Source organism: Girardinichthys multiradiatus, chromosome 14, assembly GCF_021462225.1.
Source record: "Girardinichthys multiradiatus isolate DD_20200921_A chromosome 14, DD_fGirMul_XY1, whole genome shotgun sequence".
Classification (NCBI taxonomy): Eukaryota; Metazoa; Chordata; class Actinopteri; order Cyprinodontiformes; family Goodeidae; genus Girardinichthys; species Girardinichthys multiradiatus.
Genome location: NC_061807.1, coordinates 5,018,426 through 5,032,097, shown reverse-complemented (window position 1 = coordinate 5,032,097; position 13,672 = coordinate 5,018,426). Strand labels below are relative to the sequence as shown.

General features: G+C 40.9%; 1 protein-coding gene across 1 annotated transcript; it reads right to left on the bottom strand.

The window, feature by feature from the left end:
- Positions 1-187: 187 nt before the first annotated feature.
- On the bottom strand, positions 188-12,022 carry cfi (complement factor I). Its single transcript, XM_047386853.1, has 17 exons — positions 11,834-12,022; positions 8,764-8,912; positions 8,357-8,510; positions 8,172-8,235; positions 7,925-8,084; positions 7,633-7,829; positions 6,428-6,529; positions 6,218-6,340; positions 5,652-5,693; positions 5,530-5,550; positions 3,739-3,881; positions 3,268-3,371; positions 2,163-2,267; positions 1,905-2,080; positions 1,054-1,155; positions 828-976; positions 188-365 (listed from the first exon to the last, which is right to left on the bottom strand). Exons 1-17 carry the CDS (start codon positions 11,885-11,887, stop codon positions 297-299), a joined length of 1,914 nt encoding a protein of 637 aa, XP_047242809.1. The 5' UTR covers positions 11,888-12,022; the 3' UTR covers positions 188-296.
- Between the last annotated feature and the right edge of the window lie 1,650 nt (positions 12,023-13,672).

Here is a 13,672-nt window from a genome sequence, read left to right as displayed (position 1 = left end):
AGTTTTAAAGCTTGTTCTGACTGCACTACATATTGTTTTAGTTTAACTTTTAAAGCCAATTAGTTTGCAGAAATGTTTTCCATTCTAAACTTTTTTATAATCTGTATAAAACCTCATAAACCCCCAGAAAAACAGAATTAATGAACTGAAATCCGAACTTTTTCCAGCAAACAAACCAGAACAATGATTATTGGTAAAGCTGTTTTTATTAGCAGATAAAAGCTGTGATCACATTAAAGTCTCCATCAGGATGAAGAGTTTAAACTGAAGCAGCGAGAAGAAGCTTGATGGTCTCTTCAGGTGTTAAATCTGGTGACTGCGGACCAGCCGGTGTGAAGCCGGATCCACTCAAAGTAATGAGCAACCTGTCGTGAAGAGAAGACCCCAGAGTTAACTGGGCCTTCATGCTGTTAGGGGTTTGAAAACTTTTGTATTGTTTATCACTCATGTCTGCTCTAAAGTGCCTTTCCCTCTTTACATTTCCCAGGAAGGGAGACGGGGACAAGAGTGAGTTATGCTTTTATTAGCAGCATCTGGGGGCTATTCCTACCAGGTTCCCACTTCCTCTATTTGTTTATAATCAAGACAAAAGAACCTTAACCTTTCTGACCCCACACACACACACACACACACACACACCCTGAATGTTTGTTGAACTGTGTGTGAACCAGCATGTATAAATAAAGAGAGAGGGGTGCTAATACTTTGTAGTCTGCACTGCAGAGCTACCCTTGCAAGTAAATTGACTGTATCGTTCTTGCATCTGAGTTGACTAAATAATACCTAACAATGCTCAGGTTAAAATCTTACATAATAAAGTGTTTTACCTGGGTGTAGACCCCTGGGAACCCCTGCTGTCCACACCTCTCCCCCCAGCTGACGATGCCCCACAGGTAGGACACCCCGAGTTCGTCCGTGCAGACCAGAGGACCGCCACTGTCGCCCTGACACGAGTCCACCCTGCCGTCCAAATCGCCTGCACACAAACCCAACAGGTTCACACCTTCAACAAGAACAAATCTGCTCGGTTTGGTCTCTGTGCAGACCCCTCACCTGCACACATCATCCCTGGTTTAAAGCGATGCTTGTAGGAAGATTCACAGCCGGAGATGAGCGACACGTTGGCCCAGAGCAGCACCTGAGCCGACCTCCCATCTGCGCAAAAGGACTGACTTTAACGGAAACTATGGAACAAATATGGGCTGTTTGCAACCAAGCCTATGAACGTAGAAATTATATTTCGTTAATTATTATCTGCTTTGCCTAACAACGCATTGAGCATTTTCTGGTAGAAAATACCTCTGGATGAGATCTAGACTGACGGGTAGGTCTAAAGCAGGGGTCTCCAACTCCAGTCCTGGAGAGTTACTGTCCTGCAGTTTCTAGATGCAACCCTGCTCCAACACACATGCATGAATTACCAGGCCTTTGCCAAACTTGAAGGCATGCTGAAGAGGTTATTCAATCCTTTGATTTGGAGCAGGGATGAATCTAAACGTTGCAGGTCAGTAGCTCTCCAAGACGAGTTCAAAACATCAAAAAACCAGATTTAGATATCCAACAGGTGCTTTTTCATGCCGTGTGGAGACATGTTGCCCCCTACTGGCTTGCTGAGTGTAAAACCGGGGTTTATTGGGAATTCTGCTAATTGTTTAGGTGAGGTAGCATTTTCAAGCAATAACTGATGTTTTGACTTAAAACTGACTTAGATCACTTTACAGAAACAATTTTTTTGCCTAAAATAAAATATTTCAGTTGTGTTTCTTTCAGAGCTGTTTATGAAGTCATGACAAACAGGTATGATTAGATTTAGGGGTTTCATCTTGTTTTTTGTTCTTTATATTCCATAAAGATTCTGCTGCTCCACATGGAAACATTTTTGTTGTCCACTGTGATGTTTGTACCTGCAGTTCGCCCCCACCCTGAGATGCTGCAGGTGTGGTTGGGTTGAAACAGTTGAGTGGTCCAGGGGACGCACACCGCTCTGACACCCGGGTTGTCTTCCAGGCATTTATCCATGAATGGAAGCTTCTCCAGCTTTATCAGAGCAATGTCGTTTTCATATGTGGCGGGCACATACCTGCAGGATGTTCACACAGAGTCGTTAGTAGAAGGGAAGGTTTACCTTCATGTGTAGAATCAGTGTTCAGGTGGGTTTGTACTTTGGGTGGATGAGGATGTCTTCCACAGGGACAATGTCCGTTGTTCCTTGAGCTCGAAATTTCTTCCATAGAGAAAACTTGACTTTGAATGCAGAAGGTTTCGGCCTGGTGAAGAAATGTTATTATTAGAAAAATAATTAAATACTTTTAGAAACAATATAATAACGGTTTTATCCATCAGAATTACACCTGAGATGAAATTGAGTATTGGGTGAGCTCTGCAGAAGTGAGGACGCCAGTACAGATAGCACGAGCTGAGATTAAAGCTGTTGTTTGTGAGCATAAAGTTTATCGGCTAAGGTATGTTTTGCTTTCAATATATCCCGTCGGAGCAAATGATGGAGTAAATAAAACTGCTCTGTCGATTCACACGATTATCCTGCATGTTTCCACAATTGGCTTCAGTTGTTACTTTTTTCTCCATGTCTGAGGCAAATGAATGAGTGTTTGACTTTAACTGCAGTCTGGATGGGGCGGGGTGATCGTGGTGTACCTGGAGAGAACCCAGGCATGCACAGGGAGAACAAGCAAAGTCAGTGGAGAAAGACCTCAGGCCGATGTTCAAATCCTTCTGGCTGCTCGGCAACAGCAGCCAGCAGCAGATCGGGGCTCTGCCACCATGCAGCCTCGATCTGCTTGTATATCTATATTTTAACTTTGTTTACCTTTCTATCCACCACATGTACAACATTCAGCCATGCAGTCTGACCACAGACAGTATTTACAGAACATTTATTATGTAATTAATGCTTATATAATAGGTTGTATAACTGGAGTAAACAGTCAATGGTTCTGTCCAAATATACTTCTATAAATAAAGAAACTCATTAGTTCACATCCATCCGTTTGTCCGTGGTTTAATGCTCGTGGGGTCAACAGGTGAGGCTTTCCCAAACCAGCCGTAAGATTTCCAACAACCCACCAAAAAGTAGAAGACATCCAATCTGTGGGGAGCTTCTGTACCCTAAACTCCCCGACATCAACAGGCGTCTTTATGGAGACGTCTTCCTACCATGTTCTTTTAAACATCCGTTTATGTCGTTCAGATTGCAAGTAACATCATCGTTTCAACAACCTTAGATCTAGGCGTATTCATTGGTTGTACCTGACACAGTGAGCAGCAGTGAGGACCCAGCAGCCTCCGATGTAAGCTCCTCCACAGTCGATCCTCCGGTTCTCCTCCAGGGCCACTTGCCACTGGATCTGAGTCTGCAGACCAGGAGGAAGAAGCATCATCACATTTTACTAGCATCAGGTGGAATCAGTTTACTTCATTAATTACTGGAAAACTCCTGAGATCCTACAGTTGGCAGCTGAGTAAGGACGAGCATTAATAATCTCTGAAATCTCACTGTGCATGATGGAAAACAATATTTACTACCATTTCAATTATTAATAACATATGGTTATATATTTGGTCAGATGCTATGATAAGAACATCAATATGCAATATTATGGCTCAATAATAATGATTAATAGTATCAGAAAATGATTTATTCACAGCTGCAAACAGACGAGGTTTTTAGACTCTTTAAATGTTCAAACTACCAAAGAAAAGACCGAGATTGAAACTGACCGGATTCGCCGGGTGTCCTCCCACCACCCTCTTCTTTCGGATGGTCCTTCCTCGCTCCTCCTCTTGCGTGTCTTTCTCCACGTCCTTGTTGGGAATCCCACAGAACAGCTTTGTTTCCAGGTGCTCTCTGTTGGTCCTGGTTTCTGGAAACAAACAAGCACAGGTTGGATCTGCAGGTTGAAGGATTGTTGTGAAAGAGATTTTTGGTCAGCCTAAGTTATAATGGGTCCAACACTGGTACCAAATTGGACCTGTAGATGTCACTACTTTTGTGAATAGAAATTTATAGCAACTTTAACTTTTTACACAGCTGAAAGAAAATGCTTGAATTCATGGAACTATTTGAATGGTTTCTAAGTGTACCGTAATTTTGGTGATTCCTGAAGTCAGGCTTTTAGAAGCTTTACACCTTATTAGGTTCTGTTTGAATCCACGTTACGAGTTAACGGACTTCCTTCTGCAGGCCTGTTTATCTGTCATTTTTTCCAGCATAATGAAAACCGTCTGGTTCTTAACTAGATGTCTGTTATTTAACAAGCAGTGACACTATGAGAGCTTAAAATGAAATCCTGACCGTATCCAGTGTCACTCTGTGCAAATTTAAAATGTAAAATTTGTTTTTTCACGTTTTTACAACAGAATTGTTTTCCAAATAATTTGCCAAGATATGCTACCTTAAATGATCCCTGAAGCTGGAGAGTGGATCTCTCCAACTGAAAAACTGGATTCTCATGTTGTACCAATGGAGATGCTCTACATCTGGACATGATTTAATGTCCCTGAAGAAATTTGATAATACCACATTTAACTTGATGTGGTATTTAGAACCAAAATACATTTCTGATTGGATGATCAAGTCCTCATGATGACTCCTCTCCCTCTCCCATTGCTCCATCCCAAACAGCGGTGGTGTGCACATGAATGAAGCTCACATTTTTGAGAACTTTGAACTGAACAAAGCGTTTTTGAAGTGTGGAACATTAAAGGAACTTAGCTCAACTTGATATCATTTAACAGCACTCTTTTGGGGTAAAAAAAAAGACGTTTTTAGGGGGAAGCTATGAATATTTCACAGGGAAAGAACTGCAGCATCTTTTCCTCAAGGCGCTCAGTGTCTGCTGAGGGTCTGAATGCAGCAGAGATGCAGTTTAGCTTTGTGAGGACCTATACTGGTAATTCAGACCTATGCATCTCCTCTCACTTTGTACTTAACTATGCCACCTTCAACTTTTCTTCATATGTAAGAAAATTAATTGTTATTTTGATTTTATGGCTGTAAAATTATCAACAAAAAGAATTTCAATGAGTTAGAAGTTTTGTCCTCTGTGCAGCAGCAAAGATGGTCTGTTCCTGTAGTTTTCAGGTAGTTGGAAAATGATCCATCACAGACTCAAGATCAGCTGATTGACCAAACCCGCTGATGAGGCGGATTCAAGCTGGGTACATCTGACTAGCTGTTGGCGTCCTCCACCTTAAATGATGATCTTGTTTTCCAACAACCATAGAAAGCTCATTCAGGATTTCTTGTGATTCTTTCGTGTTAAAAGATTTGGTCTACAGAAGCTGAAAATATTCCAGAAAACCCAACAGTACAACTCACTGGATGAAAAAGAAAACATAGGTAAGATATAACCTCAGTGAACCTAAAAAAGTAGGGATGTTTCAGATGTCCTTTCTGGTGGATGTTTTTAGATACAGGCTGCTTGATTAAGTTTTCGTCTGTTGTAGCATCGTCCAAGAAGGAGAAAGTGTCCTACCTCTAATATAGGAACCAGCGCTGGGGGTACTTACCATTTTTACGAGAGATGTACTCTGAAAAAAACAAGACGTAGACAGGAAATACGAGTTTCAACATCATTCAAATATCTAGTTTTACTAAAAACTCAACAAATGTCTGCAAACACATTTGTTACCTGAGGGGTTTTGTGTTGAACTCTGCGCTAACGTTCTTGAAGCTGCAAGAAACAGAAAAAACTTGTAGACATCTTGCTGCTGTTAGTTTAAGGTGTTTTTAACTCTAATTGTATTTCTTGGACCATACAAAGCAGACTACATACAACAGCCATGGTGTAAAACGATCTGATAACACCAAACTCTCATTGACCAAAGTTAATTTATTATTTCATTCTCATTTAATAATAAGCACTTTTTGCTTTTGGATGCCTTTACTTTAAAATTATTTAGACACGAGTTTCACCAAAACTAAAACTGACTGATGAGGTAAAGCTTGTTTTACTCCAATTATCGACTTTCCTCATTTTGGGACCATTTGCTAAAAGTCCTTCAGTTTATCAATAGCTTCGATGAAGAGATTAAAGTTTTCTTGAACCTTACAACAAAACTCCTTAAACTTAGCTGCAACTCTGTGATCATCAAAACAGTTACAAACTTTGTCAAATTAAAGAAAAAATCCTCATAATAAAAGGTGAGTCTCTTGAAAAGGTTGAGGTATTGATTTGACGATTTTGTGGAGTCTTACTGAATGCAGTCTCATGCTTCTGTGACTCATCTGCACCATCTAGACAGTCGATCTGTTTGTCACCAACTGCGTCTCCGTGCAAACAAATGCCCGTCCTGCAGCGGAAAGCACCATTCCTGCATTCTGACAAACACAACGAAACTCAGGGAAAACCTGAACATGTAGTTTCATCTACTGTCATTTTATTTTTATCTTTGTGTTTCGTTGTACTTTTGCAGCACATCTCATCGCTGCGGTCGCCGCAGTCGTCGACTCCGTCACATGTCTGGTTGCGGTTGATGCGTTTGTGATTTGCACAGGTGAAGTCAGAATCTGCAATAAAATGCAAATGCCACTGGGAATAGAGACACAGGTAGCTCCTAACAGGGCTACTTATACATAAAGCGTCTACCCATCTTTTTGGAATAAAAGATCCTTTAAAATTCAGGTCAGTAAAGAGTTTTTGTTTAACCACATGATGAAGTGTAAACCTTTTTTCCTGTACTACTTCCCGAAAAACCTGGAAGTAAAGCATCCTATGTGTAGATACAACTGGCAGCCATGTTGTAAACAATCTGCATCATAGTCCTCTCTATCGCCTATTTCAAGACGAATTGAACTAGACAGACTTGACTTGATTGAACAAAATTAACTGGCTGTAATTTCACTTAACTAGATTCATTTTTAATCACATATTGATTAAAAAGCGGACAAATGAGCTTGAGATTATCATCCTCTTGGTTTAACAATGTGACCTCCAAAGAAAGGTGTGCAGCCATGAGCGCTTTGCATCAAAATTGTCTGACTTGTAGAAACTACAGCAGTAAAGAAGGCTATAGGAGGTCCTAAAGTGTCCAGAAGACTCCAGGACCTACATTCTGATCTCACTCAACATTGGCAGCAGGCGGTTCTGAGTGCATCTGCATGCGCAGTGAGAGCTTATGGACAACAGACCTCTGAACGGAGGGGCAGCAAAGACAAACCTTAAGGACGGGGATGGACAGCAGAAGACTGGAGCTTCTGCCCAAGAACTCTACCACAGATAAAGAGAGATCAAAATGTTTCCCAAGAACGTCTTCCAACAATCCAAGAACAGCTTGATGATGATCAGTGGATTTTCCAGTGATATGGAGCACCCTGATACTGGCTAAAGTTATAAGAAAGACATTCTAGATTTCTGGTCAGGAAACTGTAGCAGCCCATGGAGAACCTGTCGTCAGTTCTCAAAAGGTAGGTGAAGAAACAGAAGCCAGCAAACTGTGGTCAAATCCAGACAGGAAGTGATCACTATCAGTCAGAATCTGGTCCAGAAGTTCAGATCCATCATGGCAGAGAAAATGACAGAAACCACTCTGAGTCAACTAAGACACAGCTTTCAGGTGCTTTGTAAAAGATGGAGATGTTACCTCATGACTTCAGAATCTGCTCACACTGACCTTCATGTCCTATCCTATAGCAGGTTGCTGCAGCTACCATTCTGTCATCAGCTTTCACCTTGTTGTAGATTTCACACTCAGCCAGAGACGTTTCATAGCCTTGGCAGCGGATGCTGACGCAGCTCCAGGGGAGATCTTTGTTGTCACTGTTGGCCATCAGGGACTTGTGGCTCAAAGCATATGCAGATCCTGCACCTCTGTTACAATATGGGATTTTTTAGTTTGCCTGTCATGTCCTTTGAAACAAAAGACCTGTCCTTTTATGGCTGTAAATGTAAATGAATCCCCTTACAGTGGACTGCCGTGGTTCTTGCAGGCAACATTAGCAGCTGCCATGTCCCACAGCTCCTGACACACCAGTAAGTCCTCGCCACCTCCAGAGCTGCCAGGAAGGAAGATCCTGATCAGTCCTGTGGTTTCGTTCAGGGAGCTTTGGAACTTAGGAATGTTCTCTGTAGTCACCAATAAAGCAAATATGATTAATAAAATATGAAAAAACAAACAGTGATAAGGCTGTAAATGTGTTTGTGAAACAGAACCTTTGCACTCTTTTCCGAAGTGGGACATTAGGGGCTTCTTGGTTCGGCATGAGACTGCCAATGTCTGGGAAACAAATCAGCATTTTTTCACAAGACTAAAGGAAATGAATCTTTTATGACTTGAATCGCCAAACAACTACCAATCACCTGTCTCCTCAAACAGCTGAAGAACAGTTTGGTTTTACCTGGCAATAAGATGTGTAGGACCTGTGGTTAAGCCCACAAACTGCCTCCATGCCCTCAGTGGGACACAGGTAGGGAGGTTTGCAGACACATTGTCCTTCAACACACCGCTGCCATGGAGGGCAAAACACCAGGTCACATGATGCTCGAGTCAACCTGAGGAATATGGACCATCAGTCTCCTATTATCCACTGGTCTAGAGACTGTTAGCCCACATTCATGTGGCTGAACAACCTGGTATCCATAACTCTGGACCAACAGTCCCATTCCCATAAACCCACTAAATCTAGGTAATACAGCTGCCAATATCTGAAACATTAATGGGAAGGGCCTTCAGAAAGCCTGATGAACTACTGATCAAGAACATTGTTGAAGATTACAAGAACATCTTGGATGCTACTTGACTTACCCTTTCTCCAGACATTCTTGTGAATCTAAAAACTCCTCAGTCTCAGGTGCTTTGTTGGCTTTTGGGGTTAGAGTTGTTACAGGAGGATTTGGGTTCACCAATCGCTGTTGGTCTAAGGCTGATGGCTGCTCTATATCTGGTGGAATCTCCTGATGAACATATCCAAATAGTTTAGTCTGTACAGAAGCTAAACATGTAAGGATCATGCAGATGATATGTAACTTTTAATAATATTTTTCATAGGTATTCTGACAAACTGAAGAAATATTCTTGTGTTGAGGAAAAAGTTGCCCCTAAATTGGAACTTAGCTTCATCTGAATCTGGTTTATTTTTAAAAATTGTATTACAATAAGCAGTTAATTGACATGACTACTCAATATAGTTTATTACCGTGAGACGTGCTAAAAACAAAAAGTCCTGGTAATTTTGCATAGTTCAGTAATCATTGGTACAACAGTCACCTAAATGGTCATTTTCCCTACAGTTTGTTCAACATGTTCCTGTGAAACAAGAGCAAGAAAGAGCAAAATTACATCTTTTAAAGCAGAGGTCCTTAAACGTTTCGTGGCCAGGGACCCCTTAGCAGGGGTAAAAGTTTTCCAAGGACCCCTTTAGATTCCTTATGCTGATAGTATTTTCATACAACCGTTAAACACTTAAATACATGAGGAATTAAGTATATTAAAAAAAAAAAAAATACAGATCCTCTTCTGGGATCAGGAAAGGAAGCTTCATAAACACCAGTGTGTATCAACAGCACATAAACTCCATCAGGTGCTTCTTCTCTGTAGTCTATTTCACATCTTTATTCCACCAACATGCGTTTTCTCCTTGTTTCATCCAGCTTGTTCTATTTTCAGCCACCCAGTCTATATGCGAACCCTTCCAACCCCGTTGTTCATTGCTTATATGAGATGTTTCAGGCGGATATCCATCACGACATGATGTTGGGGTGCCCTGAAGTCTGACGGTAACTCCTGGGTGTTTGTCTCCAGTACAGATTTCAGGTACCAGGCGAAGGTTGATGAAACCGGATGCAGGAAATGTACTAACTTGCTGCTTGTGGTGCACCAAAGAAATGTGCACTGCGTTTGTTTTCTGGGGCTTATTACAGTGGAGCAAACATGACCCAGTTCTGTTTGAAGCACAAAGTAAGCAAGCCTCAGTTCTACCTGTAAATGATGCAGATCAGTGAAACATTTATCGAAAACCACGTTTGTCCAGACAGAGCAACTCAATGTGAAATCTCATCTGTAACAACTTAACAATAATAATAGTTTTTCTATAAAACTAGTAATCAGTTCAATAACATTGTAAAAGTATTAGTACCCCTTACAACCACAACCTTCATTATATTTTATTTTGTTGGCATTTTACAGGTATGACGTGCGGTAGTACTAGAAGGATGTCACTGCATGGTTTTCAACATTTTCCACAAATATAAATCTGAAAAGTGCGGTGTGCATCTGTATTCGGCCCCCTCTTTATGATACCGCTGAATAAAATCCAGTGCAACCAACTGCCTTCAGAAGTCAACTAATTAGTAAAAATAATCCACGTGTGTAATTTAATCCTAGTTTAAATCCAGATGTTCTGTGTCTGGCCTCAGAGAGAACAAGGAGCATCATGAAGACCAAGGAACAACGCAGAGAGGTCAGGGAGAAACAATAGCCCAGACTTTGAACATCTCCAAGAACTCTGTTCGTTCCACTCCTGAACATGGAGAGAGGGTGGACCAACCGCAGACCTACCAAGACATGGACAGCCACCTAAACTGACAATCTGGGCAAGGAGAGCATCAGAAGCAGCCAAGAACCCCATGGTAACTCTGGAGGAGCTCCAGAAATCCACAGCTCAGGTGGAAAAATGTGTCCAAAAGACAATTAGCCCCAAAAACTGACCTTATGTTGGAGTTGAACTATTAAGCACTGGGGGGATTATCTCTGACCTGGGCCTCTTGCAGTCAAGATTCAAGACATATCTATTTAAGATGGCTTTTAATATCTAGTAGTGTGACACTTTTTAAATCAATTTTTCTACTGTTTCTTATGTTTTTGTCTTTTTTTGTTTTTTATCCCAACACTGTTTCACTGCTTGTTTTATGTGTTTTATTTTATTTTGCTCACTGTAAAGCACTTTGGTTGACCTAGTGGTTATTGTAAACATTATACAAATAAATTATTATTATTGTTGTTATTAAAAGAAAGTCTAAAGATTTCCCACCTGCAGTTTTTCATGTAGGGAACATAGCAAACATGTGAAACAAGGTGTGATGACATGAAAATGTACCTTTTCTGGCTACATGCTAACACCCTGAACGCAACATGCCCACTGTGGAACATGGTAGTGGCAGTGTTATGCTTTGGGAAGATGGATGGATCCAAATAGAAGACAATCCTGTAACTAAACCTGTTAGAATCTGCAGAGGATCTAAGACTCAGGTTAAGGTTCACCTCCCAGCAGGACAGTGGCCTGAACATACAACCTGACCTACATAAAGTTCAGGTTCCAGATACTACCATACTATTTTACTTTTATTCATAAAACTAAAATATGTATCGTTCCCTTTCACATTTATGCACTACTTTCTGTAGGTCTGTCACGAGAAATTCAAACAAAATTCATCAGGTTTTTGGTTCTAATGTGACTAAATGTGATGCAGTTCCTTTTGCTCTGTTTTTCTGCCAAAAAAAATCCCAGGTTTGGGTAAGTTTTGCTTTACCGGTGCAGAAAAAACATAAAGATTTGACTCAGGTTGGACTTCCCCAGTAAATTCATGTTTACTCCACCATAAACCTACAAGAGTTCAGACACTGCAGGCTGGCAGGCAACTCGTATTTACAGCTAGTAAAACTCGACTGTAATGCATCTCCATCCACTTTCCTTTATTGATCACTCTTTTTTACTGAAGCTGCAAAAACATATCAATTACAGTTTAGATAGCAAAGCAAACATAGCATAATGCATGTTATAGCTGCTGTTATTGTAATGATTCTGGTATTATACAGACTTTGTTCTGTAGAAAATCTAACAGTCAGACCTGAATGACAATAAAACAGCCCAACTCACCGACTCAGAGCAAACGATGAGGAGAAACAATAAGAAAAAAGAGTCTAAACTCATCCTGACAGATATTAAGGATAAAAAAAAGAGACGAAAGACAGAAAAATCTCTACATGTATGAAAAGCTGCAGATTGAGGAGCAGCTCTTTTCTCTGTATGGACTCGGTTTAAAAACTGATATGTGCTCTGCTGACTGATGTCAGCCGTTAATCATTAGCTTGTCTCGTCACTGTGAACATGAGTGCACCCCTGATTGATCGTGGGCCTAACAGTGTCTGACAGAGGGAGGGGACCTGCGAGAAAACCCAGATTCCTGTAAGCACAGAACCTAAAATATGAGGGTGATGTTTTTGCTCAAAGGTTTTTTCCTGCCGCGGTGTTTCAGACATACCATCTGGAGCAGATGGTTGCCTACATGTGCCAGGGCAGTTTTACTCTACAAAGACAGCATTCTAATTGAATGAATAACCTGATTAACTCCGGATTCAATCCAACATCAAAGTAGGCAGGCCACATTGATATCATAGTACCGCTTCTGCAGCACTGACTTCTTCCTCTCTGAGCGGCCTTTCAGCCCATGTTGGTTCAGGACTCGTTTCACTGTGGATAATGTCTGACCAGCTTCAGCAGCATCTTCAGAAGGTCTTTAACATTTGTTCTGGTGTTGATTCACACATTTCACACCAGAATCGGTCCATCTTTGGAACACAGAACCAGCCTCTTCCTGGAGGTGATGATATGCTGGAAGCTCACATAATGTTTAGAACCGTCTGAACGGCAGAACGTGGAACTCCAGGATGAACCAGACTCATGAAGGTCCACTGTTCTCTTCCTCATATCTTTGCTGGTTTCTTTAGATTTTTCCATGATGTGACACAAGGAAGATGCATGTTTTAGGTGTTGCCTTAAAATACCTCCACAGGTGTGTCTCCATTTAACTCAAAATGTTGTGAATTAACCTATCAGAAGCCGTTGAACCAATGACATCATCATCTGGGCTTTCCCAAATAGCTTCGTTTTTGTAGCAATCTTAGTGAATATAAACTTCTAAATTTGCAGTTCTGGTTATATTTTTATACAGTAAATATCTGGAATCAGCAGTACTGGCTGTGTTTTACTGCATTAAAAATGAATGCAACGTCCTTTTTTAAAAGAAAATAACATTTTGTTTTGTATGCACAAGTTTAGATTATTTTCCCAGAGTGGAACGGCTAAATAACCTTTTATTTAACAGAGATCTGGGGTCCATTTTGGACACAAACTGCTTCACAGTGTTGAAAATGTTTTGTCTGGACGAGTCACGTTCTGCAGGACAGGTGGTCCTGGTTCTGCCAGTATATTAGACAACCTGTGCTGACCGGTCGGCTGTCTTTTAGCTTTCATTACGACTTACACATTAACTAAATTAAACCAGTAAGGAAAACTGGTTTTAATGGAATCCCACTTTGACCAGGCTGTGGAACATAAAGTATTTCTGCTGAAAAATAACAGATTTCCTGTTTTTTACATGTTTAGTTACAGCAATGCTTTACAGGCAAAATGGGTCTTAATGTCTGCAGTCAATGTCGCCAGCTTTCTATTTGTTATTTATTTGGCAGCAAAAAGTCTGGAATGTTTTTGTGCAAACTGCAGCATTTCATAACCCCAAGGAGGACAAACAAAAAGCTGGAAGCACAAATAGGTTAACGACCAACACTGGGTCAAAGGCCCATTTCAATATCCCGGTGCTGAACTGAGAAACAAAGATTTCCAGCTCAGCTAAACAAACTGGGCAAAACCTCCGCAGCTCTAAAGGCCTGAAACAACCAGATCCTTTATAGCTGCCCAACCTGCTTCTATCGTTTT